The following is a 23925-nucleotide window of genomic DNA, read 5'->3' as shown; positions in this document are numbered from 1 at the left end:
AACCCTAACCCTAACCCTAACCCTAACCCTAACCCTAACCCTAACCCTAACCCTAACCCTAACCCTAACCCTAACCCTAACCCTAACCCTAACCCTAACCCTAACCCTAAACCCTAACCCTAACCCTAAGTCTTCTTGTCACGGAACAGTGTTTGAAGTAGACACGCTTGAAAATCACTCTCTTCTTTACCGCCAAACACCTTCTGTACCGTGCGAAGGTGTCTCTTCACATTGTCTTGATTCTCGCTCAGACCTTCACCACAGTGCAAACAACTCCAACCATCATGAACACGAAGATGTGCAATAACATCTACTGGCTGCTCTTCGACATGAGGATGCTGCACCTCGTCCAACGACTTGATGTCCCATTCTGCAAAACGGTCTTGACTATTCTTGAGGGCAGCAACCTTCAAGTGATGTTCAGCGGGGCCAAAATTCGCTGTCCTGTGCGGGTGTGGCGCGCGTGGGGGATCTGGATCGATCGTCGACGTCACACCGGATCAACATATCTTCCGAAGTCCGACTGCCAGCAAACTTCGAACCCAACACCCTCCAAGCTCGATCTCCCTAAATACCCCCAACCACCCCTTCTCATCCTCAATCGATTCTCTATACAGTCAAATCACCATGGCTCCCTTCTCCTACCTCGGCTTCGTCTGGGATCAACTCTTCCACTCTTCCGCTCTCCCCGTTGCAAAGGCCGACTTGACCGGCAAGACCGTCATCGTCACCGGCTCAAACGTCGGTCTCGGTCTCGAGTCAGCACGTCACCTCGCGGCCATGAACCCCGCTCACCTCATCCTCGCCGTCCGCTCCGTCGATAAGGGCGAAAAGGCAAAAGCCGATATCCTCAAAACCACAAACTTCAAGGGCAAGCTCGAAGTCTGGCAATTAGACCTCTCCAGTTTCGACAATGTCCGGAAGTTCGCCGAGCGTGTGGAGAGGGAATGCAGCCGTCTCGACATCCTCCTCGAAAACGCCGGAATCGCCTCAAACACCTGGAACACAACCCCCGACAACTGGGAACTAACCCTCCAAACAAACGTCCTCTCAACAACCCTCCTCGCCCTCCTCCTCCTCCCCCTCCTCCGCCGCACCGTGAAGCTCGACCCAACCTCAACCCCCCGCCTCATCCTCGTCGGCTCCGAAGTCCACTTCTGGGCCAAATTCCCCGAGCAAGACACCGAACGCCCCCTCGCAGCCTTAAACGACCCCTCCCGTTTCCAGGGTCAAGACCGTTATTTCATATCTAAACTCCTCGACCTGATCGTCGCTCGCAAGATCGCTTCAGTCCTCCGTTCCTCCACTTCCACAGAGGACAAGAAAATCAGCGTATACTGTCCCAACCCCGGCTTCTGCTTCTCCGAACTCGGCCGCGAAGACCAATCATGGGGCTTCTACCTCTTTCAACAAGCACTCGCTCGGACAACCGAACAAGGCTCCCGGACCTTCGTCTGGTGTGCCGCGGCCCCCGAAGCCGCCGGTGCGGGCCACGATGTCTTCCAAGGCGTCGGAGGCGAGAAGAGCAGTGGTGTGTTTTGGAGCGAGTGTAAACCGAGGGAGGAGAGTGATTGGATTCTGAGTGAGAAGGGACAGAGTGTGTCGGCGAAGGTGTGGGGTGAGATTAAGGAGGTTATGTGGAAGGAGGGTGGGGAGGAGATTAAGGATGTCTTGAAGGATTTCTAGGTTGTGACAGTATGATTACAGTTTGTGCGTTCGATACCTTGCTGCATTTCGCTGGTTACGAACACGACATTAATAACACACTTTTGCCCGAACAGCACGTGTAATCGCGTGCCACGCCCAAGTAAACGTTAATCTCCGTGTATTCTTCTTCTAGGTATCATCAGCTCCGCCCACTCACCCAAACCTAACACAAACCATACTAACATTATCACTAAACTCCTTCTTCCCAAGCGTCTCCACAACCTCCCTCACCAAATCCTCCAACTTCAATCCAGCCTTAATCCCCTTTCCCAAAATCCTGACGACTTCTTCGTCGGACAACACATTCCAGACACCATCTGAGGCGAGGACTAGGAATGGTGTCTCCTTCCCCTCGGTGTGGTGGCTTGGCGGGTGCAAGTCGAACGATCGGACGAATGGCACACGCGAGATGAGGTCAGAGGTGATTTCCCTCCCCTCAGCCCTCGCAACCCGAATCGCAGGCGGCGGGTCTCTCGACTCCACCAGAGGGGTTTTATACGCGAAATCACCCAACGCACGAGACATATTTATCCCGCCCACACGATGGGTCTCATTATCCACCTGACCTCCCGCTCGTTCAATCCTCTCATGCTCATCCGGATCCGTCGGTGAGAAATCGCGTGAGAGGCGGAGGGGGGTTAATTTTCCCTCCGACGAGACGGCGAGGACTGCGCGGGAGTCACCCACGTCCGCGACGACGAGACGGGAGGAGGAGAGGTCGAGGAGGACTGCACAGGCTGTTGATCCGCCTTTCCGCCACTCCTCGTCATTCACCTCGAGTAACATCTCGAACAACGCTTCATCCTCCTTCTTGAACGCCTCCCTCATCGCGCCCTCCAAATCACCCTCCCTGAATGCCTTACTCCCAAATAAATATTTATGAAGGTTTGCGCGAGCGTGGGAGGAAACTGCGGCGGATCCGTGGCCGTCGTAGATTGCGTAAAAGGCGTAGTTGGGTGGGATATCGCCGGCGGGGTCCGAGGAGGGGGAGAGGACAGTATAGCGGTCTTCCTGGTGGTTGCGGGAGCCCTGGGCACGGAAGACGCCGAGGTCGGTGATCGTGGTGGATTCGGTGGTTACGCCAAAGGAGGAGGCGGCGGTTGGGGAGGACATGGTTGCGGATGCGTGCTGGCTGTTTTGATTCCATTAGCATGACGACGTCGTTGCCATCGCCGCCGCGTGGTACCAACCTTTTTGCTCTTGTCTTGTTCTTTGGTGGTTAGGTCTGGGCGGGGCAGCCGCAGGAGAAAGCGCCCTCGGGGTCACACGATATAAAGTTCGACGCTCACCTGAAATCACTGCGCCCGGTCGTGGGCGAGCAGGTCATTTGCCATGTAGCCGTATATCCATTCCAATCTATTACCGAAACCCCCCATGTATCTCTCCCTCCCGTGTTCCCCTTGTCCGGACACCAGCCTGCATGTATACGTGAGCGCGTTCGCCGCACCCACCCGGATCGCGACGTCACGGCCAACTGCAACTGGGAGGGACGCTCAACTTGCTCAACTTGCTCAACTTGCCCTGCGCAATTGCAAATGTCATACGGCACCGACCGTTCGCCTTCACCACTGATCCCAAACCCCAACCGCCGCCGCAGCACGATGGATATCTCCTCCATGCTCGCTGACTCCGCTGATTCCCCCGCGCCAAACGGTCAAGTCTGGGCCGAACGAACCGCGATCGAGGAGCGCGAGGCCGAAGTCGACGATGACGTCGGGTTAGATGAGAGGATGGAGGCTGTCGACGCCATGGCCGACGGTGAGAAAGCAGACGAGGACTTGGTTGGAGGGGAGGAGAGTGCCGTCGTGTTGCACGATGATGCGAATGTTGTTGACGATCGGGATGCGCCGATACGTGTCGCGCCTGGTACCGATATCACGATCGAAGAGGATGGGACGCAGGGTCCTACGGAGACGAGGAAGGTTAGGGAGAGTGAGGGTGTTGTGCTCAGAGATACGGTGGGGAGTTTGGGCACTGCGAGTGGGAATGGGAGAGACGAGAAACCGAGCCAGATGAATGCGCCCGCGCCTCCTGTGAACGCTGGACCCGCAGTCGCGACCGGAGACCAGAGGAAGTCGTCGATCTCGGATTCGACACCACCGCCAGCGAAACGCAAGAGGTCGGATTCATCCGTCGCGCATACACCCTCGCGACAAACCACGGTGCACCCACCCCCCGCAACCTCCTCGCCTTCCACACGCAGACTCGAACCTACGATCAATAATCAGCCAGTGATCAACCCCATCACCGAAGCCGTCTGCAACTTCTTCTACACCACAATCCACGCCGCTCCACCCCACCTCCAACCCCCACCCGGCGCAACCATCGAAATCGAAGCCAAACTGGGACGATTGATCGATATAGACACCAAGCAACGAGTCTATCTCCCCGTATTGTCCGACGTCGTCATCGACGAATTCGGCCGAAACGAGAAAAAATGGTTCCGCTTCGAAGCAGACATGACCCAAAGACAACACCGCGACTACAACGAATTCCTCAACAAACAAGTCCAAGAAAGCCACCTATCCCGCGCCCACCGCGCCCAAATCGAGTACAAACACCTCCGCCAAATCGACAAATTCTACCCTGCTACCTCGGGCCCAAACCGTACCCGCGTAAGTGTCGACAAAAAGACGGGGGAGGTGTTGGAAGTGATCGCGAAAGAAAAGATTGCGGATTTACACGTTTACTCACCAACCTCAATCTTCGATTGGCGCCTCACGATCAACTACGAACACCGCGCGTCCCCACCACCCCCCCACCTCTCCCCCACAACCCAACGCGACAAAGACCGCATGCAGTACACCCACCAACACATTCAAGTCGACCTAACCCAAGTCGATCGCAAAACACACGAACTCGAGGTGGAGTTATCCGATATCCCCAAGCTGCGGGATTTGATGAGGAGGGTTAGTCAGGGGAAGGGACCGGAGGGGGGGGATGGGGTTACGTTTGATGGGTTCGTGCAGGTTTTTGTTGATAATGTTAGGATGTTGGCGAGGCAGGGGAGGGAGGACTTGGGGCCTGCGCATGGGCATGGGCAAGGGCAGGGAGGGCATGGTGGGGGCAGGGTTGAGGATGCGGGGTGGTGATTGCAGGTGTGGCGTGGGCTTCTGGTAGAGTTGCAACTGAGTTCTGCACGTTAGTATTAGGTATGGAACTATGGGTATGAAGACGACGTGTATGCATATCATTAGTGGCGAATCAAATGGTTTACCATGCTTCGTATCGTGTGCAGTGCATATCTCCTGGATCTGCCAGATATCCTTCAAGTCATGCATATGGTCTATTCCGTATCTTCTCTATCATCTGTATCACCCTCGGCACCACACTCCTCTCAACCTCATCCCACTCCCCCCCCGTAAACGGATCCAACACAAACCTCGCCACATCCTCCGGATCCCTACTCTCCGGTCTTCCCGTCCCGAGTTTGATCCGGAAGTAGGTCTCGAACCCGAGATGCGCGTTACAGGATTTGATCCCGTTGTGTCCTTTTCCTTTTCCGAATTCGGCGAGTTTGACGGCGCCAAAGTTTGATTCTAGGTCGTCGTAGAGAACGACGAGGGTTGCTCGTGGTTTGTCGGGTTGGGGTATGCTGGTGATGAGATTATCCCAGGCCTTCTTTACGGATTTGCCCGAGTTGTTCATATACGCACTCGGCTTGAAGAGTAATACACCCCCTTCATCACCCGTATGGTTCGGAGGTAGAGAAAGCGTACCGCCCCATCCGGATGATTGTGCGAACGGGGGTGACCGTAATTGTTTCTGGAGGTGATCCACGACGATTTGGCCGAGGTTGTGTCGTGTTCGGGCATATCCGCTACCTGGGTTCCCGAGGCCGCATAACTGACGAAAGTCGGGTTAGCTGACTTCACTTTGTTCTTTTTCGCGATCGTTACGTACCAGTAATATTCTGGATTTTGGGACGGCGGGTGCTGCCATGCCTGCTATTTTTCCTCGTCGTATCTGCGCCGATTGCCTATGTATTGTGTACTGAAAGAAAGAGGAGACAATGATAAAGAACGTCTGATTCAGCAGCGAGGTCTTAGGTCTAGGGGCGAAGATGCGAAGCAAGCCGTGACGGTCTGTGGGAAGAGAGTGCGATGTTACTACGTAGAGTACAGTCAACGTTACACAGTTCTTGAGGCACGGGACGCACGAGCTATTCTCTATTCGGTAGGGAGAGGTATTGGAATGGTAAGATTGGTTTGATGTGAATATTTCACTGAAGATTGCCTGGATGTCACTGACGGTTACCGTTGGGAGTGCAGACATAGGAAACCAGTGTGCGAAAAGGTATCAAGTCTTTTTAGCCCCTTGAGAGGGTATGATGTAGTATGCAAAATAAATCCCAAAAACCGTGTACCCAAAACCAAGAACAATCAAACAGCAGTCAACATCGGCAAACCGGCACAGGCAGACACCACATCCACGGTATCATCACGCCGCACACCGACTGCAATAGAACTCCCCCTCGCCACTTCGACCAGCGAGTGTGGTCTAGTCCAAGTCCATCCCATCGGCCATCCTGACCTTCTTCTTCCTGCTGTTCTTGACCAACACCTTGACCTTCTCCTTCTCCTCCTCCTCGTCCTCCTCGACATCCATCCCCTCCTCGACCTCCATAACCTCCTCCTCCAACTCCTCCTCCTCGTCGGAATCGTACTCTCCCTGCAACAACTCCGAGTTCTTCTCCACGACCTTGCGCGCCTCCCTGAGTTCCCGCTCCTTGTTGCCGGCCATGCGGTTCTTGTAGAATGCGATTTCGCGCTTTTTGCGGATTTCGGCGACGCGGCGCATGGCGTGTAGCGTCTTCGAGACGAGATCGCGGGAGTAGCGAGTGGGAAGGTTGCGGCGGGCAGCGAAAGTGAGCGTGGTGTCCTGGAAATGATACTCATTAGCAACCGTTCCGGATCAATCACAACGATCGAGGGGTGACATACGATGACCATCTCCTTTCCAGCAGCCTTCCTGAAAGCCTTCGTCCAGCGAACCTTTCTCGGGTTCCTCTTCATCTTGAAATTCTTGTGGCACTTTGACCGACAAAACCGGAACTCCTTGGAGTCGTTACGGACGAACATGATACCATGACCCGGGTAGACGGGGGAAGAGCAGAAGTAGCAGGTGTGGACCCTAAAGAGTCGGCGAGTTAGTTCGATGCTAAGCTCTGTACAGACTCATGTAGGGATATCACGGACCTCATGTTGACTTGGCGGTTGTTGGTGGAAAGAGCGGCGGTCTGCCTCGAGTGCTGGTAGGCCTCCAGAAAAAGTTGGGTGTGCGAGCCACAGACCCGTGGCGCAGCCGATAACAAAAACGTCTACGTTACACCCCGAGAAAATACCGAATTCGTCAACCACTTGTTCGATCTTCATGGCTGCGGAATTGACTACGGCTCCTCCTCTGTCTGACGATGCGACAGCGGTGCTGGAACGTACGGTCGAAGTTGAGCAATTGCCCGCCTCAGCCACTGGCTATGCTTTTCATGAAGTGTACGAGATCGAGCGGACAGTACGGCTGATCCAGGAGGGAGGATACAGGAATATTGCATTACAATTCTCCGATGAGTTACTGAGCGACGCGGCTGGTGTTGTTGATGCGCTGCGAAAACCCCTCACGGACGGTCAAAAAGTCTACGTTCTCGCCGACACCTCCTACGGCTCCTGCTGTGTCGACGAAGTCGCCGCCGAACACATCTCAGCCGACGCAATCGTCCACTACGGCCGCGCATGTCTGTCACCAACCTCAAGACTACCCGTCATCTACGTCTTCGGCCGAAGACCAGTCGACCTGGACGCCGCCGTCAAGGGATTCGAGGAGGTGTTAGAGAGCAAGGACGCAGACGTCATCGCCATGTCCGACGTCACATACTCACACGCTCTTCCCTCATTCTGCCAAAGGCTACGAGAAGCAGGCTACACTAATACCATCGAAACAACCCACGCCACAATCGACACCGTACCTCCTCTCTCCTCCACCTCCTCACCAACCAGCACCAGCACCCTCCCCGGCCGAGAATACTCCCTCCCAGAAGCAAAGCCCTTGAGCGACTACACTATCTTCTACCTCGGCCCACCCTCAACGACCCTCACAACCCTCCTCATGACCCACAACTCCCTCACATCCTCGATCTACTCGCACAACCCCCTCACCCTCCGCACAACCCTCGAATCACCGACAACCAACGCCCGTCTCCGTCGTCGATACGCGATGGTCCAAAAAGCCCGTGACGCCGGAACAATCGGAATCGTCGTCGGCACACTCGGCGTAGCGGGCTATTTGACTTTAATCAGCGACCTCCGCAAGCTCATCTTCGAAGCCGGAAAGAAGCCGTATACGTTTGTGATGGGCAAACTCAACCCCGCCAAAATGGCAAATTTCGGGGAAGTGGAATGTTTCGTCCTCGTAGCCTGCGGCGAAAACTCCTTGATTGAATCCCGCGATTTCTACCGTCCTGTCGTCACTCCCTACGAACTCGGACTCGCGTTGCGGGCGAGGGGTGGTGAGGCGCCGAGCTGGACGGGGGAGTGGGTCACGGACTTCGATCGAGTCATGCGTCTCAACTCCTCCAATCCTCCTGGTAACGACGACGAAGGAAAAGACCCATGGGCATCAGACGACGACGAACCCCACTTCTCCCTCATCACAGGCCGCTACGAATCCTCCTCCCGCCCCATGGCAACAAAAACCCTCTCCCTCGACCCATCCCACACAACGGACCTCGTCCAGTCGAACGGTGCACGCGCACTCGTGACCGCGACGACGATCGGTGGCGTGTTTAGTCCCAGTGCAGAATACCTCCAGAAAGGAAAGGTGTGGAAGGGGCTTGGGAATGATGTTGATGTGGATGAGGAGGAGGGAGAGGATGATGGGGAGGGGGCGGTGGTGCAGGAGGGGAGGGCGGGTATTGCGAGAGATTATGGGCATGATATTTGAATTTAAGTCAGGCGGATGGCAGCGTAACCATGTAGCACGGAGCTCAAACTGAGCTCATGGCGTCCATCCCCTATAGCTATGCATATGTTTCAGTCGTCCGAATACGAGGCCTCTGCCTCGCCCCACGCGCAGACGCGAGAACGGTACGAAGAGACCTATACTATACTCGGACCCACATCTCAACCCTCCTCCTCCCCACAATGTTTCCTTTCCGCACGACACTCCTCTCCCCACCCGGCGCCGCACAAGCCCCCTCCACCAAACTCTCCACACCATGTAACACCACGAACGACGCTTCCCTCCCAACCGTAAAGTACTCCCTTAACCCCATCCCTACCTCGTCACCCGACCCAGGTCCACGACCGATGGCTCGCACGGCTCGCGTGCTGAGCATCTCCATCAAGAGTTCGGCGCGGGATGAAGTCGCTGACTGCCACAAATTAACGCAGAATGGCAAAAGCGACATCGGATCCGCACACCCCATCGGCGTAAACGGGTTCTGTACGTTATTCACTCCCAAACACACCCCAAACCCCGCCGCGACAATCTCAGGCGCATGCAAGGTTTGCCCGAGGATATAGGTATCGCTCGTCGGTAGTGCGACGAAATGTACTGGTAGGGCGTGGGTGGCGATGGTGTGCACGAGGGAGGCGAGGTCAGAGGCGGGGTATGCGGATAGTTTCGTTGCGTGGCCGAGTGTCGTGTGGGGACGTTCTTCGGGTGGGATGTCGAGGAGGTGCGTGAGGATCGAGGGAATGTTGGATGGTGTATCGGGGTTGATATCGTAGTCGATATGGAAATCGAGCATCAATCCATTCCGTCTCGCCAACTCGACGATAAACTCGATATTCTCCCCTTCGTGACCGCGATCTACGTAGGGTGCAGACCCCACGCAATCGACCCCCTCCATCCCGGCCGCTTCTCCCAAAAGACGGAGCATTTGGTCGCGTTCGGTGGGGGAGCGGGAGAAGATGGGGTCTTGCGCGAATACGGCGATTTGAATATCACACACATCTGTGTAGAAGCGTTTCAGCTCTACCCCTGCCTCGAGGCATATGAGGCCCACAGTCGTGTCGACTTCGACGTGTGCGCGGAGGGTGAGTACCCCGTGTGCGATCGACTCCTTCACGAGTCTGTGGCCGCGTTGCAGTAAATCCTCGGTGGTGAAGAGGGCTTTAGCTGAGGAGGTGAGTGACATGGCTTCTGCGAAACCTCTGAATGGACAACATGTCAGCTTGAGGGGAGGGGAGGGAGGAGGAGTGATAGCGTACCCGTCTACCATGGCACATCGGTCCAGGAGGAAGCATTTGTCGAGGTGGAGGTGGGGGTGGCAGAGGGGTGGGATGACTATTGACCCGGACGCGTCGAGGTCGGAGGGAGATGGCGAGGTGTTGGGGGATGAGGAGGAGGAGGTGATGGAGGCGATGAGGCCTGTGGACGGATCGCAGGTGACGTCGACGAGGGAGGGAGATGTGGTGGTGGTTGGGAGGCGGGCGTTGCGGACGGTAAAGAAGTTTGAAGATGATCCGGACATGCCAACGGACATAGTGTTCCGACTGTAGGCTGTTGGAACGGCGTTGTTGCTGGAGCGGTGTCGCTAATCGCTTGGGCCCCGGCCGCGAGGGTTCATATAGCCGATCGGCTACGGATGCCAGTTGCCGAGACCTCACTGAGGATATTATTCTGCGTTATCCTTTGGGTTGAGTTTCCAATTGCTCCATCCCCTTCATCGAAGTGACCGAATATGTGCCGAGGTCGCAAATCTAGGGTTATCAAGCGTGCGGTAGTCACAACCGAATCCCAAGTCCTGTTCAAAATCAACTTCAACCGAGAAAACATTTTCCAACTCTCAATCAACCACAACCACCATGAAACCGCGCACCTTATCCTCCCAATCCACAACCTCCCCCGGCACGGGCTTCACCCGCAATCCCCTCTCAACAACCTCACGAGTCCTCATCATCTACACCGGCGGCACAATCGGTATGGCACGTTCCCCGAACGGGTATGCTCCCGTCCCGAACTACCTCGAATCCAAGCTCGCCGGACATACCGAGTTCAACGATCCAGAATACTTGGCTTCGATGAAGATCCGCGACGGGGAAGAAGAGACGTTTAGGGTTGTGAAGCCGGATGGGAGGGTGGAGCGGAAGAGGGTGCTGTGTACGCCGGAGAGTGCGTATGGGAAGAGAGTCATGTATTCTATCCTCGAATACGACGAATTGCTCGATTCTTCGTCCATCACCCGAAAAGGTACGCGCCTCCTCCTCCTCTCTCCTCACACGGTACACCACATGCCAACCTTGGATCAGAATGGAACACAATCGCCACCTCCATCGCCCAAAACTACCGCTCCTTCGACGCCTTCCTCATCCTCCACGGCACAGACAGCATGGCATACACCTCCTCCGCCCTCTCCTTCATGCTCGAAAACCTCGGCAAGACAGTAATCCTCACAGGTTCCCAAGTCCCACTCTCCGAACTACGGAATGACGCGCGGGATAATTTGTTGGCGAGTTTGGTGTTGTGCGGACATTGGATGATCCCGGAAGTCGGGTTATTTTTTCATCATCGGTTGTTTAGGGGGAATAGGGTTACGAAGGTCTCCGCGGTGGGTTTCGACGCGTTTCAATCCGAACCCAACTGTGCGCCGCTCGTGCGCGTCGGAATCGACATCGAGGTTAACTGGGATCTAATCCTCCGCCAAACAACACCAGCCCCGTTTCGCGTCCAATCCATCAACGACGTCCAAGTCCTCTGTCTCCGTCTCTTCCCCGGTATTTCCGCGATGATGGTCCGCTCAATGGTCACCTCGGCCCCCCTCGCCGGAATGGTCATTGAGACATTCGGAGCGGGAAACGCACCGGGGGATCCGGAACTGCTTCGGGTGTTCAAGGATGTGGTCGAGAGCGGTATCGTGGTCGTCAACTGCACACAATGCCAGAACGGAATGGTTAGTCCCGTCTACGCTACCGGGCTAGCACTGGCCCGTGTCGGCGTCGTCGCGGGAAGTGATATGACGACCGAATCCGCACTCACGAAACTTTCTTACCTCCTCTCTATCGCACCCAAACTACCATCCTCGGAAGTAGCGACGCTGATGTCACAAAGCATCCGAGGCGAACTCACGAACAGCCCCGATGGACCCCAATTCCACCCTCCCCACCAATCCGCCCCGATCTCGGATTTCTACCGTCTCATGCTCGCCATCTCACAGTCAAACCTCCCGCTCATCAAATCCATCGTCGATTCCTGTACTCCAGAAGACCAAACTCTTCTTCTCAACACGTACGACTATAACGGCTTAACCCCCCTCCATCTCGCCTCCAAACTCGGACACGAGGAAGTTGTCGGATACTTGTTGGAGAAAGGGGTGAGTGTGCATGCGAGGACTGGGGGGGATGGGCATACGGCGTTGTGGTTGGCGGAGGAGGGGGGGTGGAGGGGTGTTGTTGGGTTGCTTGTTGGGATTGGGGCGCATTTGCATGTGGAGGAGGTGCCAGTAGATTACCAGTAGATGTCTATAGAGGATATTACCAGTCCATTCAATAGAGGATCTCATCTGGAAGGTGCCGTCTTGGGAGGTGTCCCACGACCCTCCCCTCACACATGCATCTTCATGCACGCGTATGCACACCCGCTCAGACGTCACAACACCAACCTTCTATTCTCCTCTGCAACGGATTCAAGATGAAGGCCAAGGTATGTCGTCCTCCTCCTGCCGGGCATGACCATGGGTGCGCTGACTCTGTATCTGTTCGGGGTAGGCCATCCAAATCAGCTGGCACGACACCCAACCAATCTACTCCGCCCACTTCTCCCCCTCCCACCCCAACAAACTCGCAACAGCAGGCGGAGACAACAACGTCCGAATCTGGCGCCTCGATCTGCCATCGACCTCCTCACAATCACAGCCGGGAGTCGAGGGTGCAGGACCAGAGGAGGATGACGGGTTTCCGAGGGTTACGTATCTGGCTACTCTGAGTCGACATACACAAGCCGTCAACGTGGTACGGTGGTCACCCAAGGGGGAGGTTCTTGCTTCCGCAGGGGATGACGGGAATGTGTTACTCTGGGTTCCCGACACTACACACACCCACCACCAATCCACGACCTCTTCCCCATCAACCCCCTCAACCCCCCACTTTGGCGACACCCCCGACAAAGACCCCTACCGCGTAAAAATAATGTGCCGCCCCCCCCTCCCCTCCGAAATCTACGACCTAGCCTGGTCCCCCTGCGGCTCCTTCGTGTTAACTGGCTCCATGGACAACGTTGCGCGAATCTATCGAGCGAGCGATGGAACCTGTGTTAGGCAGATTGCGGAACATGTCCATTATGTACAAGGTGTTGCGTGGGATCCGAGAGGGGAGTGGGTTGCTACCCAAGGGAGTGATCGGAGTGTGCATGTTTATTCCGTGGGGCAGCAGCATGAGGGGAAGGAGAAGGAGAGGGGGCGGACGCTGGAGGTAGGTGGGGGCATGAAGTCCTCCCGTATGGAAGTCCCTGCGCACCTCCTCCCCACCACCACCACGCGTCCCACACCTCCACATTTGGACCACCAAACGTCAAACACCCCCTCCATCCCCGCCGCCTCCCCCCCCGGCACACCAGGTCTCGTCTCCCTGAACCTAGGCCCAGGCGCCGTCCCAACACGGATGGACCCACCACTCGCTACACCCGCGTCGCATAGCCGCCGGGGTAGTTTCTCGAGTGTTACGAGTTCGTCGAGGAGGAGTATTAGTCCTAGTCCGTCTGGGATGGTGTTACCGGCCGTTTCCGTTTCTAGTGCGAGGCCGGGTTCGAGTCCGAAATTGGGACCGACGAGCTCGAGCTCTGCTGGACTTCCGCCCTTACCTGTCGAAACTGGCGCTGGAGCCGGGGGCGTCGGTGCAGGTCTCGGCGGGGGAGGAAAGGGAGCCAAAACGATGAGTTTGTATGCGAATGAGCAATTGTTGAGTTTTTTTCGGAGGTTGTGTTGGGCTCCTGATGGAAGTTTGTTGTTTGCGCCGGCGGGGGTGTGGAATCCGAGACTCGAATCGTCCTCCAACTCGGCGGCTGCGTCGGCTTCGGGCTCGGGCTCGTGCTCGGCCACCTCGGCTAACGCTTCGGAGGAGAAGAAGGAGGTTAATACCGTCTACATTTATTCGAGGGCGGGATTGGGGAAGCCGCCTGTTGCGCATCTACCCGGACTGAAAAAGCCAGCGGTCGCGGTGCGCTGTTCCCCAATCTACTACAAACTCCGCCCTCAACCCCTCGACGACGAATCCGACACCCCTAGCAAAGAAGACGTCGTCAAAGAAGGCAAACCAGTCTTCGCACTCCCCTACCGCATCATCTACGCCGTCGCAACCCAAGACAGCGTAGTCCTCTACGACACCCAACACCCAACCCCGATCGCGGTAGCTAGTAATCTGCATTATGCGGGTTTCACGGATTTGGCGTGGAGTGGGGACGGGAGGTGGGTGGTTGCTGTCAATGGGGATGGGTATGCTAGTGTTTTGGTGTTTGGGGAGGGGGAGTTGGGGGAGGTGCATCCGGGGCCGGGGGATGTGGGGATGGGGAGAAGGCATAGGGGGAGTGATGTGGGTAGTGCTGGGGGGAGGCCGAGGGTTCCTGTGCCGCTGAGTCCGAGTAGGACGAGTTCGAGTTCGAGTATGGTTGCTGGGGTGCCGGTGTCGGTGTCGGTATCGGTGCCGCTGGTGCCGACGGGGCCGGCTGTAGTGGAGAAGAAAGAGGCAAAGGAGAAGGAGGATGGCGACGCGAAGGAGCCAGAGAAGAAGAAGAGGAGGGTTGTGCCGACGTTGGTGAGTGGGTTGGGTGGGGCGCCGGCGCCGGCGCCGCCTGCTCCATGAACTCCGAGGTGCATATGGCGAGTCGTGACGAGATTTAATGGGAAGAGTGTAGGAAGGGCGACATGAACCTTAATGGTAGGAGGAAGTATCGACATGCATGAGAAGGGTAGCTCGAGCGGTGGAAATGATTGATGTTACGAGATTGGTGTTCACTGGGAGTTTAGATTCGGAATTCGGCTTAGCTGGTATGGCATGATAATGAAGTTATGGCAACGCAATCAAAAGGACGCTCCATGATCAACATTCACGAATCCCCCACGGTCATCACACCTGCAACCTCGGCAGGCGGACGGAACCCCGCACAACTGCACCTTCACGAACCGCTGCAAATAAGTACCCCCGCTGTATCACGCAACATTTCTGGACACCTGATCAAGCTGTTCGAGACGGAAAGTGGAGGTTCGGTGATGAAGCTTGATTGAGCAACTCCACGACCAGCTGGGTAATGGCCACCAAAACAAGTGATCATGTGGACAAGTCGCACGGCTCACGCCCTCTTTTGCTCTTTGTTTAAAAGGCCGAGACTTGCTCACCCTCAAGGTTCTCTAACATAATCCATTTCAATTGCCAAATAACCATGCCTGCTGCCGACTCTAACATCCAAGTCGCCGAGGGCGCAGAGATTCCCAAGACAGCCCGTGCCGCCGTCTACTCTAAAATTGGCGAATGCAAGATCGACGTCGTTGATCAGCAAGGTATGAACTGGATTTGGATGAAAGATCATCGTTGACGTTTCATACAGTCCCGACACCCGGCCCCAACGAAGTCCTCGTCAAACTCGACTACTCCGGCGTATGCCACTCAGACCTCCACCTCATGCTCGGCGAATGGCCCTGGTGGCCCATGACCGACGGTCAAGTCGGCGGTCACGAAGGTGTCGGCACCATCCTCGCCGCGCACTCCTCCGTTTCGGACAAGATGTTGGGGCAGAGAGTGGGAATAAAATGGATCGCGAGTGCGTGTTTGAGTTGTGCGCATTGTTTGAGTGGACGTGATGCCTTCTGTGGAGGTCAAAAGGCGAGTGGGTGTTCCGGACCCATGGGATGTCCGGGGACGTTCCAGGAGTATGTCGTAACGGATGCGAGGTATTGTACACCCGTTATGAAGGACCTGGATGGGAGTTTGGCAGCGCCGGTGAGTGATTGGCATCAGCTCTTGTGAGAACGCATGCTAATATCGACTCACAGCTTCTTTGTGCGGGTGTTACTGTGTACAAGGCGTTGAAGATCCTCAACCTTGCGCATTCATCTTGGGTCGCCATCCCCGGCGCCGGCGGCGGCCTCGGACATCTCGGGATCCAATACGCCCATGCCCTCGGTTACCGCGTCATCGCCATCGACGCTGGCTCGAAGCGTCAGTTGTGTGAGTCCTTGGGCGCTGAAGCCTTCATCGACTTCGCGGAGGCCGGTGACGAGTTACCCAAGCGTGTTCAGGACTTGACGGATGGCGAAGGCGCCCACGCCGTCGTTGTCGTCAACGCCTCTCCCAAATCCTACGCCTCAGCCCCCGACCTCCTCCGGATCGGCGGCCAACTCGTCTGTGTCGGAATCCCCGGTGGACCAGCTCCGATCACCCTCGATGCCCGTAACATCATCCTCAAGGATCTCAACGTCAAGGGGAGCGCGGTCGGTACGAGGCAGGATGCGATTGAGGCGTTGGAGATCGCGGGGAGGGGGCTGGTGAAGACGAGGGTTGAGAGTGTTGGGTTGGATGGGGTACAGGGGGTTTTTGAGAAGATGAGGAAGGGGGAAATTGAGGGGAGGATGGTGGTAGATTTCAGCAAGTGAGTGTGTGTGTGATATGTTCCGGCTGTATATAGTGATGTATGGTATGACTAAGTGCAATGGGTATGCAGTGATATTCTTGCGGTTCTATTGTATGCTTCTCGATCTGCTTCAACCAAGCTTAGAAGAAACTTAGCTCCGCCCACTCCTCCGCTCTCGGAACAGATACCCTCACACCCCCACTGACATGCCCCATCGGTGTAGTCGCCCTGGTACTCCATCCTCCATCACTAAAAGACGTATTCGCCGAGTTTGTAGTCGTGGATATAGTACTGGTAGGGCTGGTGGGACTGGTCCGGGAGGCAAGAGGTGTATCACCGAAGAGTGATTCGAGTTCACGTTCAACGTCCGCGAGGTCGAGGTCGAGGTTATTCGCGTGTTTCAGTAGTAATGAGGATGATGCTTTCTTCTTCATTGCAAGTTTGGGATCGGATTTTCGGAGTTTTGGTCTTGAGGGGGATTGAGAGGTGGTAGAGGAGGAGGAGGCGAGGGAAGCGATGGAAGCGCGGGCTGAGGTGGTATTGATGGTGAGGGGAGCGATGGTAATCGGAATAGATGCGTCCATATCTCGCTTTGAAAGTCGCTGACACATATCCGGAGGGTTTGGTCGGTCGACGAGTGTTTCGTTCTGCTCCAGCTGGGACTCTGGCTCCGGTTCATGTGCCGGATTGTACACCACTGTCGCCGTGCCGAAGTACTCGGTCAACGTTTCTCGTCTCTAAGCACCCAATAAGCCCTCTCTACCACTATACCACCCACACTACTCACGCACCTTATTCGAATCCTCAACTAACCCCTTAAACCACTTCACCCAGATAAGGGGCACATCCATCACCTTCGACTTCTCCAAGCCCGTCTTCCCAATTGCTTCCATGCATTTTCGGCCTTGATAGAGAGAGATATACCGGATCGTAGGGGCACGGCGGAATACTTCGGGAAAGAAGTTGGGCGGTTGGAGGAGTTTGTAGTTGTGCGTGGAGAGCGCTAGGTGGAGGTACTCTTCCAGAGGGAAGGGGATGATGATGGTATGGCCAGCTGGTGACTTCTTGGAGTTGAATGCCATTCTTTTTTGAACTGGGTTGATTGCTTCCAGACTGTTTGAGTAGGCAGTTGGGTCGTCCGTGCACTGAGAAATCACGACACGCACCGCCGGTACCCGTGGGAAGATCTGGCCAACTTGACCTTGCGAGAATGGGGTTCGCCTTGCAATTCGTTCAATGATGAATGAAAAAGAGCTCGTTGCAGCTGGTACAGACGGGTTATATCTCTTCTCTAAACTTACGGCCAACTCATTCATCTCGTCCTTTTGCAATTGCTCCCTCTCCAAACTCGCCCTACGACGTCGCCTCCTTCTTCGTCGCAAACTTAAACTTACTCAACCCCTTCGCCGCGACCTTACACCTCATCACACTCCCACTCCCCTCCCCAAACTGCTTCTTCTCCTCCTCCGTCTCCAATGCCTCATCCGCACTCGTGATAAACAGCGTATCCATCCCCTTCCCACCGAAGCATGGACACGTGGGGAACTTTGCCGGCGTAGAGACTTCCGCGATGCGTACGCCTCCAGGCGAATGACACACGACCTTCGCGCCACCATGGAGTGCAGACCAGACATTGCCATCGGTATCGATGCATGCACCGTCAGGGACGATGTCATCACCTTCATCGATTTTGACGAATACCCGCTTGTTGGAGACCTCACCCGTCGCGGAATCATAGTCGAATTCGTAGATGGCCTTCTCGGGACTTTCCGTGAAGTAAAACGTCTTCATATCCGGACTAAATCCCATCCCGTTCGGGATCTGTACGGGTGCGAAAACTTTGGTCAATGCCTTTGTCGTCGGGTCATACCGGAAGAAATGGCCTTTGGGTGATTCCTCCTCATACGGAAAGTCAGCCATGGTACCCACAAACAGTCGTCCAGCGGGGTCGATGCAGCCGTCATTAGATCGAAGCCTGTACCACCAGATCAGCAACCCATATCCAGGGAAAGGCCAAGAAATAGTACATACTTCTCCGCATCCTCACTCCCCTCCTCATAATACCTCGCCAAATACTCCATCTTGCCCGTCTCCTCATCAACCTTCGCAACTCCACTCTTCGCACCCACAATATACACCCCATCCTCCCCCTCGATCTCCCCAAACACCCCAACATTATCCTGCAACGTCATGTACCGAAGGGATTTCTCGCCTTCGGCGGCGGAGACGCGGTAGATGAGTTTGTTCTTGATGTCAAGGAAGTGGAGGGTGTCGTCGGCGTGACGGTAGAAGATACCTTCGCCGAGGCCGGTTTTGGTGTGTAGGAAGATATCAGCTGTGTAGTTCTTCATGTTATTGAGCTTCAATTGGAGTTTCAGATCAGTTGGTATGGTGGATCAACCGCAATTGATGTTGGGGTTCGTCTTATTTAAGATTCCGTCCGGTTGCGTTCGTCTCCGCTGTACGCGCGCGCAACAGTGACGTCGATCGCACACCCGCGGCCGCTCCTCCATCCTCCTCCATCCTCCTCCAATTCCTTCGATACACTGCAAACAGAAATAACGGGTATATTTTCCTCTCCGCATCTATAGTTATATTCACGTCTTACACCTTCAACCCCTGCACGCACTTCCCCCACGCAACACCCACCCACTCCCCAGCCGCACTCCACCCCAAATTATTAACCTCACCCTCTCCCGTCCAACTTAACAACGGCTCCCTCAACACCCGTGTCGAATCCCTCTCCTTATCTCCCCCTGCTGCACCGCTCAGTGCTTTGAGATCCCATACGAGGACTTGCCCGTCTTCGCCGCCGGAGGCTAGGACGTTTCGAGAGCCGGGAGCCCATTGGACGCAGTTTACGGTTGAGTCGTGGGCAGTGAGGTCGATCGCTGACGCGCCTGGTGATCGTACGTCGAGGATGTGGATTGTGGGTGAGTCGAGGTGAAATGTTGCGAGGAGGTTCGCGTCCCGCGTGCAGGCAGAAAGGCGGAGTAGTGGTGTCGGGGTTGAGGAGGGTGATTCGTAGATAATTGTTGAGTGGTCCAATGCACTGTACACTTTCTGTCAGCAGGCAATTTTTGAAAGGCAACTCATCAAAAAGGTGTACCGTAGATCGAACATCCTGACCGACCCATCCGCGCCAACACTCGCGAACACGTCTGTGCTTCCCGCGACGTATTGTAGATCAAACACCTCCTTATCGTGCGCGATCAGTTGCGTCTTTGCTTGTCCTGTGTTTAAATCCCAAAGGGTGCACGTCGTATCCACACTACTCGTGATAATATTCACCGGATTCAGAGTACACCAATCCATACTCGTCAACGGCGCCGCATGCTCGATCTTCTTCTGTGTCATCACAAACAATCAGCATCTACTAACTCCAACCCTCACTTCACATATACGTACGTTATACAGCACAGCCTTCGACTTCAACCCACCCTTCTTATTCCCCGGCTCAGCCTCGCACACCTCCCACAACCTCAACGCATCACTCGTCCCCGCAAGCACCTCCACACTCCCCATCCCCCCATCAACAGGCTGCCACATACACTTCGTCAGCGGATACCCAACCTCAATCTCCCCATGCACAACCAAATCCACCCCTCCACCTCCTCTCTCCTCCTTATCAACCTCAACCGTGCTCAACAGCCGTAACTTGTTATCGAAGGCTTCGCTTGTGGAGCCAACGGCGATGGAGGGGCCGTGGAGGGAGGGGTAGGCGGACCAGGAGAGAGCGTAGGTTTGGAAGGGGGTGGGGTGGTGGCAGGTGCCGTGGGTTGAGGGGTGGGGTGGGGGTGGGGGCTTTAGGGTGCTGGCGAAGGCGCCGGATAGGGATTTGCGGTGGGACAAGTCGGACATTGTGATCAAGTGCTGTTGTTGTGCTCTTCAGTCGCAATTAAAGATGGGAAATTTCGAGGGTCTTGACGGAGCGTGTAATTCGTATATATGATGTCGTTGGAGACGCCGCGGCGACCTGCAGCCGTGGAGTCCGGGGCTGGGAGAAGTCAAACACTTCCTACAAACTGACATCATCATGGCCAGTTTATATATCTCCAACTTACTGCTGATTCGCCTCACCGATGCTACCTTCCGTGATCCCACAGCTTTTTACCCGACGATCGACGCAGCGCTCCGCGCAACGAATGGGAGCGGCCATCTTACAATCGTCCTCTCTCACCCCTCATTCACATCCTCAAATCGTGCAGCGCTATTCGTGCCGGTACAGAGGTTGATTTCACTCATCTATATTGAGTGTGTACGGATTAGCGACTCCCGAGAGCTTACGTCTGCAGGGCGCACCGAGAACCAGGACTTTACCATCTTGCTCGACGGGGAGAGAGTGGTGGAGGAAGAGTGGGAATGCGTCTGTGTACCACAAGGTGAAGAAGAGCTCTTGGAAGAGTTCCTCAGAAAGTATCGGGAGAAGGGAGGAAGCGCCGCATTACCAACTCTCATCCTCCCCCGCGAAGGCTCCCCCGACCCTACACCGGAGAGTACACGGCCCTCATCCGCCGCAGGCCCCGAACCCGTACCGGAGGAGGAGGAGAAGAAGGGTAACTTTGGATCCGTTGCGGTAGGCGGGACCTTCGACCACCTCCACCCCGGCCATAAGATTCTCCTTACCCTCACCGCGTTCCTCGCCTCCACCAAGATCATATGCGGTGTCACCGCACCCTCCCTCCTTACCAAAAAGGCGTATGCGGAATTCATGGAGAGTGTTGACGTACGAATCGCGGGCGTGAAAAGCTTCTTGGAGAAGGTGAGGAGGGGAAAGGAGGTCGAGGTTGAGGTCGTGGAAATCCAGGACCCATTCGGACCCACCATTACGGATGCGGGAATTGAAGCTCTCGTCGTCAGCAGAGAAACCATTTCTGGTGGAAAATCGGTTAACGAGGAGAGGAGAAAGAGGAACATGAAAGAATTGGAGATCTTCGTAATCGACGTTGTAACACCGAAAGGCATCGCAAGTGGGGAAGAAAGTGGATGGGAAGGGAAAATGAGTAGTACGGAGATCAGAAGGACTCTCCTTGAGAGAGAAAATTTGAGTTAGAAGGAGGGTATGAAGGGTATTATTCGTTATAAGAAGACAAGATACCCACGACAGCTTAGCTTAGACATAGAAATCCGACGATCCCACTGTTGCACACGACTCACGTCACTCCATCTTTCCTTGAGCAACCTTTCTCTCAACCCACTGCCTCACGCCAGGCGTCCACTTCTCCTTCGGAACGCGGCAGTTGGTCCATGCTCCGATGAGCCTCCCCTTCCCGATTCCACGGCCAGCATGATGACGGGGACGAAGGGCAGTATCCCAAGTGTTCCATTGAGCTTCTTGTTCGTTTTCGTGTTCGAGGGTGGAGGACGATGGAGAAGAAGACGAATCGGAGTCGTTAGCGATGGGGGAGTGCAGGGGCGAGTGCTGAGGAGGTGTCGGTCCAAGACGAGAAGCAAGGGGACTCTGGGCAGGTGCTTTTGCTTCTTCTCCTTCCAATTGCTCATCACTGCTCATGTCTTCGTCATCGTCATCGTCATCATCGTCATCCACCTCCACAGGATCTTCCTTCGTAACTCCAGACTTCTGCTTGACCCCGGCCTCATCTCCGGATGAAGAGCAGTCAGGAGTTGGTCCAAGGCGAGAAGCGAGTGTGTTCTTTGCTTCCGCTTCCCCTTCCTGAGTCCAGTCCTCCTCTTCTTCTTCATTCTCATCGTCATCATCGTCGTTGCATTCCTCAACAGGGTCTACCTTAATGTCGCCTAACACCCACTGCGCCTTCGGGACAACCCCGACCTTATCGAGAGATTCACTACCAATATCTTCCTGGCTCTTCCCATCCTCGTCCTCACTCTCATCGGTAGACGCAGACGACCCCGAGGAGGTAGTATCAACATCCTCCTCTATCCTCTTCCTACTCTCCCCACCGACTGTACCAGCCTCAACTGTCACCTTCTCCGCAGGGTCTGTCAGCGGTGGGGACTTTGGCGCAACTCCATACCCAGGAACCTTGCCTTCGCCAAGCTCGGCAGGCTTCTCCGAGGTGGAAGGCGGAGGCCTAGGCTTTGCACGAGGAACCAAACTCCCCGATGACCTTCGCTTTGACAGTTTTTTACGTGCCATGTTGCTTAGGGTTGTTGGTGGTGAGGAGAGGTTGAGCGTCATACCAGTCGTACAAATGCAAGTTCCCGCGGTAGGGGACCGCTGCGATCGCGACTGAGGTGCAGCAGCATGTCATCATACTCATGACGACTACCCATGCTGCTACAACAGTTGACCCTACCCTTCAAAGATGTATTGACTTTTGCGTAGTCTCAGTTGCTTCTCCGCTGTTCACGGCTGCTGCTTATTGGTTCCCACGGTTTATGTGGGATTGAATTAGACAGAAGATTTACATCGTGACTTTACGAAGAAGCTTAAGAACTTTGTGAGCTTTCTTGAATGACCTTCCTTGAATGGCCAAACTTCCACAGCTCTGAATCGTCGCTTCCTGAACTAATCAAGATCATCACACCCCACTCCTAGTCCAACCCCGCAAAGAACGCATTCTTCGGCTTCGCCGTATCCTTCATCTTCTTCCCCTTCTTCTTCTTCCGCGGCTCATCATCACTATCACTGTCATGACTCCTATCCCTCTTCTCCTCATCCTCCTCATCCGCATTAATCCTATGAAACAACACCTCGCTTCCACCACCAGACGCAACCCACTCCCCACCTCTCATCAGATCCAAGCACTCGACACCCATGCCCTCATCATGAGCACCCAACACACCGTTGAACTTATTCGGCTGGATGTTGAGGATGCGGACAATGCCGTCTGAACAACCTGTTACCACACGGTCTTGGTCGACAGCAATCATGGTGTCAACAGACCCAGGATGTCCAGGGATACGGTCGACATGATCCCCCCACTGCGAATTATCCTTCATCACGTTAAACAGTGTACACACACCCTCCGCCTGTCCCACAACTAACTTCTTCCCATTCTTGACAAGCGCACAAGATGTGAGATCATCCTCTTGATCCTCACTCTGCGCAACAAAAGCGCCCTTCCGTATGTCCAACACAGAAAGTGACGCATCCCCACTGGTCGCAACAAGGACCTTCGCATCCAATGGCTGCAATGACGAGATATAATCGAAATGATGCACATACTCCCTCACAGCCTTCCCCGGCTTCCTCTCATCCCAGAACTTTACACAGCCAGAGTCATCCCCAGTAGCAATCAATGTCTCAGACATAATCGTCAACGCATTGATCGCATCATCATGCGCGTCAGTCATCTTTGCCACAACCCTTCCAGTCTCTGTAGCTGCCTTCTTGATGACCCTGTCCCGCCCAACCGACACCAAGTGCAAACCGTCGTCCGTGAACTGAACTCCCCTTGACGATTTCTTATGTCGCTTAGCCTTCCAGACCTCAACAGGCGCCGCGCCGTCGTCGGTGTAGCGGTAACATGCGACATGTCCTGTCAATTGAGCGATGGTGATCAGGTCCTCGGTTGGGTGGAGGGAGAGGGAAAAGACCTCTGATTCTGTCTTGATCGGAGCGTAGGATGGGCCAACCATTGTGGGATATCCGTGAATGGGTATTTGTTTGTGAGGAGTACTCATCGTTCCCGACTTTTCGAAGCTGCGGTAATGAAGATACGGCACGTGATCTGAGAG

At 55.2% G+C, this 23925-nt stretch overlaps 16 protein-coding genes across 16 annotated transcripts; 7 read left to right on the top strand and 9 right to left on the bottom strand.

Annotated features, from left to right (window-relative positions):
- The first annotated feature begins 148 nt into the window (after positions 1–148).
- On the top strand, positions 149–1740 carry SAICODRAFT_31480 (NAD(P)-binding protein). Its single transcript, XM_019167924.1, has one exon. The coding sequence runs from the start codon at positions 628–630 to the stop codon at positions 1684–1686; it is 1059 nt and encodes a 352-aa protein (XP_019022400.1). The 5' UTR covers positions 149–627; the 3' UTR covers positions 1687–1740.
- Positions 1741–1852: 112 nt separating this feature from the next.
- On the bottom strand, positions 1853–2935 carry SAICODRAFT_31479 (protein serine/threonine phosphatase 2C). The gene is made up of 2 exons (XM_019167923.1): positions 2898–2935; positions 1853–2839 (listed from the first exon to the last, which is right to left on the bottom strand). Exon 2 carries the CDS (start codon positions 2818–2820, stop codon positions 1861–1863), a length of 960 nt encoding a protein of 319 aa, XP_019022399.1. The 5' UTR covers positions 2821–2839; positions 2898–2935; the 3' UTR covers positions 1853–1860.
- Positions 2936–3887: 952 nt separating this feature from the next.
- SAICODRAFT_49603 (mRNA triphosphatase CET1) lies at positions 3888–4712 on the top strand (the record flags this gene model as incomplete). The annotated part of the gene is made up of 1 exon (XM_019168973.1): positions 3888–4712. A coding segment is annotated over one exon (825 nt), but the record flags the coding sequence as incomplete, so codon positions are not given.
- Positions 4713–4961: 249 nt separating this feature from the next.
- On the bottom strand, positions 4962–5828 carry SAICODRAFT_95965 (peptidyl-tRNA hydrolase). Its single transcript, XM_019172019.1, has 2 exons — positions 5611–5828; positions 4962–5553 (listed from the first exon to the last, which is right to left on the bottom strand). The coding sequence occupies exons 1-2, from the start codon at positions 5647–5649 to the stop codon at positions 4981–4983; spliced, it is 612 nt and encodes a 203-aa protein (XP_019022397.1). The 5' UTR covers positions 5650–5828; the 3' UTR covers positions 4962–4980.
- Positions 5829–6056: 228 nt separating this feature from the next.
- Positions 6057–6937, bottom strand: SAICODRAFT_31475 (uncharacterized protein). Its single transcript, XM_019167922.1, has 3 exons — positions 6906–6937; positions 6651–6840; positions 6057–6588 (listed from the first exon to the last, which is right to left on the bottom strand). The coding sequence occupies exons 1-3, from the start codon at positions 6908–6910 to the stop codon at positions 6208–6210; spliced, it is 576 nt and encodes a 191-aa protein (XP_019022396.1). The 5' UTR covers positions 6911–6937; the 3' UTR covers positions 6057–6207.
- A 143-nt stretch (positions 6938–7080) lies between these two features.
- On the top strand, positions 7081–8715 carry SAICODRAFT_67188 (diphthamide biosynthesis protein; the record flags this gene model as incomplete). The annotated part of the gene is made up of 2 exons (XM_019170295.1): positions 7081–8544; positions 8572–8715. The coding sequence occupies 2 exons, from the start codon at positions 7081–7083 to the stop codon at positions 8641–8643; spliced, it is 1536 nt and encodes a 511-aa protein (XP_019022395.1). The 3' UTR covers positions 8644–8715.
- An 88-nt stretch (positions 8716–8803) lies between these two features.
- SAICODRAFT_9275 (Metallo-dependent hydrolase) lies at positions 8804–10189 on the bottom strand (the record flags this gene model as incomplete). The annotated part of the gene is made up of 2 exons (XM_019171830.1): positions 8804–9857; positions 9915–10189. The coding sequence occupies 2 exons, from the start codon at positions 10187–10189 to the stop codon at positions 8804–8806; spliced, it is 1329 nt and encodes a 442-aa protein (XP_019022394.1).
- Positions 10190–10511: 322 nt separating this feature from the next.
- On the top strand, positions 10512–12160 carry SAICODRAFT_60249 (asparaginase-domain-containing protein; the record flags this gene model as incomplete). Its single annotated transcript, XM_019169746.1, has 3 exons — positions 10512–10766; positions 10797–10896; positions 10956–12160. The coding sequence occupies 3 exons, from the start codon at positions 10512–10514 to the stop codon at positions 12158–12160; spliced, it is 1560 nt and encodes a 519-aa protein (XP_019022393.1).
- A 173-nt stretch (positions 12161–12333) lies between these two features.
- On the top strand, positions 12334–14498 carry SAICODRAFT_9273 (WD40 repeat-like protein; the record flags this gene model as incomplete). The annotated part of the gene is made up of 2 exons (XM_019171828.1): positions 12334–12345; positions 12411–14498. The coding sequence occupies 2 exons, from the start codon at positions 12334–12336 to the stop codon at positions 14496–14498; spliced, it is 2100 nt and encodes a 699-aa protein (XP_019022392.1).
- A 231-nt stretch (positions 14499–14729) lies between these two features.
- Positions 14730–16369, top strand: SAICODRAFT_83772 (GroES-like protein). The gene is made up of 3 exons (XM_019171337.1): positions 14730–15193; positions 15241–15632; positions 15686–16369. Exons 1-3 carry the CDS (start codon positions 15076–15078, stop codon positions 16283–16285), a joined length of 1110 nt encoding a protein of 369 aa, XP_019022391.1. The 5' UTR covers positions 14730–15075; the 3' UTR covers positions 16286–16369.
- SAICODRAFT_20983 (uncharacterized protein) lies at positions 16267–17345 on the bottom strand (the record flags this gene model as incomplete). Its single annotated transcript, XM_019166361.1, has 2 exons — positions 16267–17000; positions 17055–17345. The coding sequence occupies 2 exons, from the start codon at positions 17343–17345 to the stop codon at positions 16404–16406; spliced, it is 888 nt and encodes a 295-aa protein (XP_019022390.1). The 3' UTR covers positions 16267–16403.
- Positions 17346–17573: 228 nt separating this feature from the next.
- Positions 17574–18684, bottom strand: SAICODRAFT_31469 (uncharacterized protein). Its single transcript, XM_019167921.1, has 2 exons — positions 18295–18684; positions 17574–18238 (listed from the first exon to the last, which is right to left on the bottom strand). The coding sequence occupies exons 1-2, from the start codon at positions 18612–18614 to the stop codon at positions 17617–17619; spliced, it is 942 nt and encodes a 313-aa protein (XP_019022389.1). The 5' UTR covers positions 18615–18684; the 3' UTR covers positions 17574–17616.
- A 177-nt stretch (positions 18685–18861) lies between these two features.
- SAICODRAFT_31468 (WD40 repeat-like protein) lies at positions 18862–20217 on the bottom strand. Its single transcript, XM_019167920.1, has 3 exons — positions 19672–20217; positions 19373–19611; positions 18862–19315 (listed from the first exon to the last, which is right to left on the bottom strand). The coding sequence occupies exons 1-3, from the start codon at positions 20122–20124 to the stop codon at positions 18868–18870; spliced, it is 1140 nt and encodes a 379-aa protein (XP_019022388.1). The 5' UTR covers positions 20125–20217; the 3' UTR covers positions 18862–18867.
- A 36-nt stretch (positions 20218–20253) lies between these two features.
- On the top strand, positions 20254–21429 carry SAICODRAFT_95940 (Nucleotidylyl transferase). The gene has a single exon (XM_019172018.1). It carries the CDS (start codon positions 20300–20302, stop codon positions 21314–21316), a length of 1017 nt encoding a protein of 338 aa, XP_019022387.1. The 5' UTR covers positions 20254–20299; the 3' UTR covers positions 21317–21429.
- Positions 21370–22453, bottom strand: SAICODRAFT_159746 (uncharacterized protein). Its single transcript, XM_019165588.1, has one exon. It carries the CDS (start codon positions 22421–22423, stop codon positions 21422–21424), a length of 1002 nt encoding a protein of 333 aa, XP_019022386.1. The 5' UTR covers positions 22424–22453; the 3' UTR covers positions 21370–21421.
- A 316-nt stretch (positions 22454–22769) lies between these two features.
- SAICODRAFT_31466 (WD40 repeat-like protein) lies at positions 22770–23839 on the bottom strand. Its single transcript, XM_019167919.1, has one exon. It carries the CDS (start codon positions 23824–23826, stop codon positions 22780–22782), a length of 1047 nt encoding a protein of 348 aa, XP_019022385.1. The 5' UTR covers positions 23827–23839; the 3' UTR covers positions 22770–22779.
- Between the last annotated feature and the right edge of the window lie 86 nt (positions 23840–23925).

The sequence above is a fragment of the Saitoella complicata genome (genome assembly GCF_001661265.1).
Source record: "Saitoella complicata NRRL Y-17804 unplaced genomic scaffold SAICOscaffold_21, whole genome shotgun sequence".
NCBI classification, from domain to species: Eukaryota; Fungi; Ascomycota; class Saitoellomycetes; order Saitoellales; family Saitoellaceae; genus Saitoella; species Saitoella complicata.
Note: the sequence above shows the minus strand (reverse complement) of the source record. Positions and strands in the feature narration are given on the sequence as shown.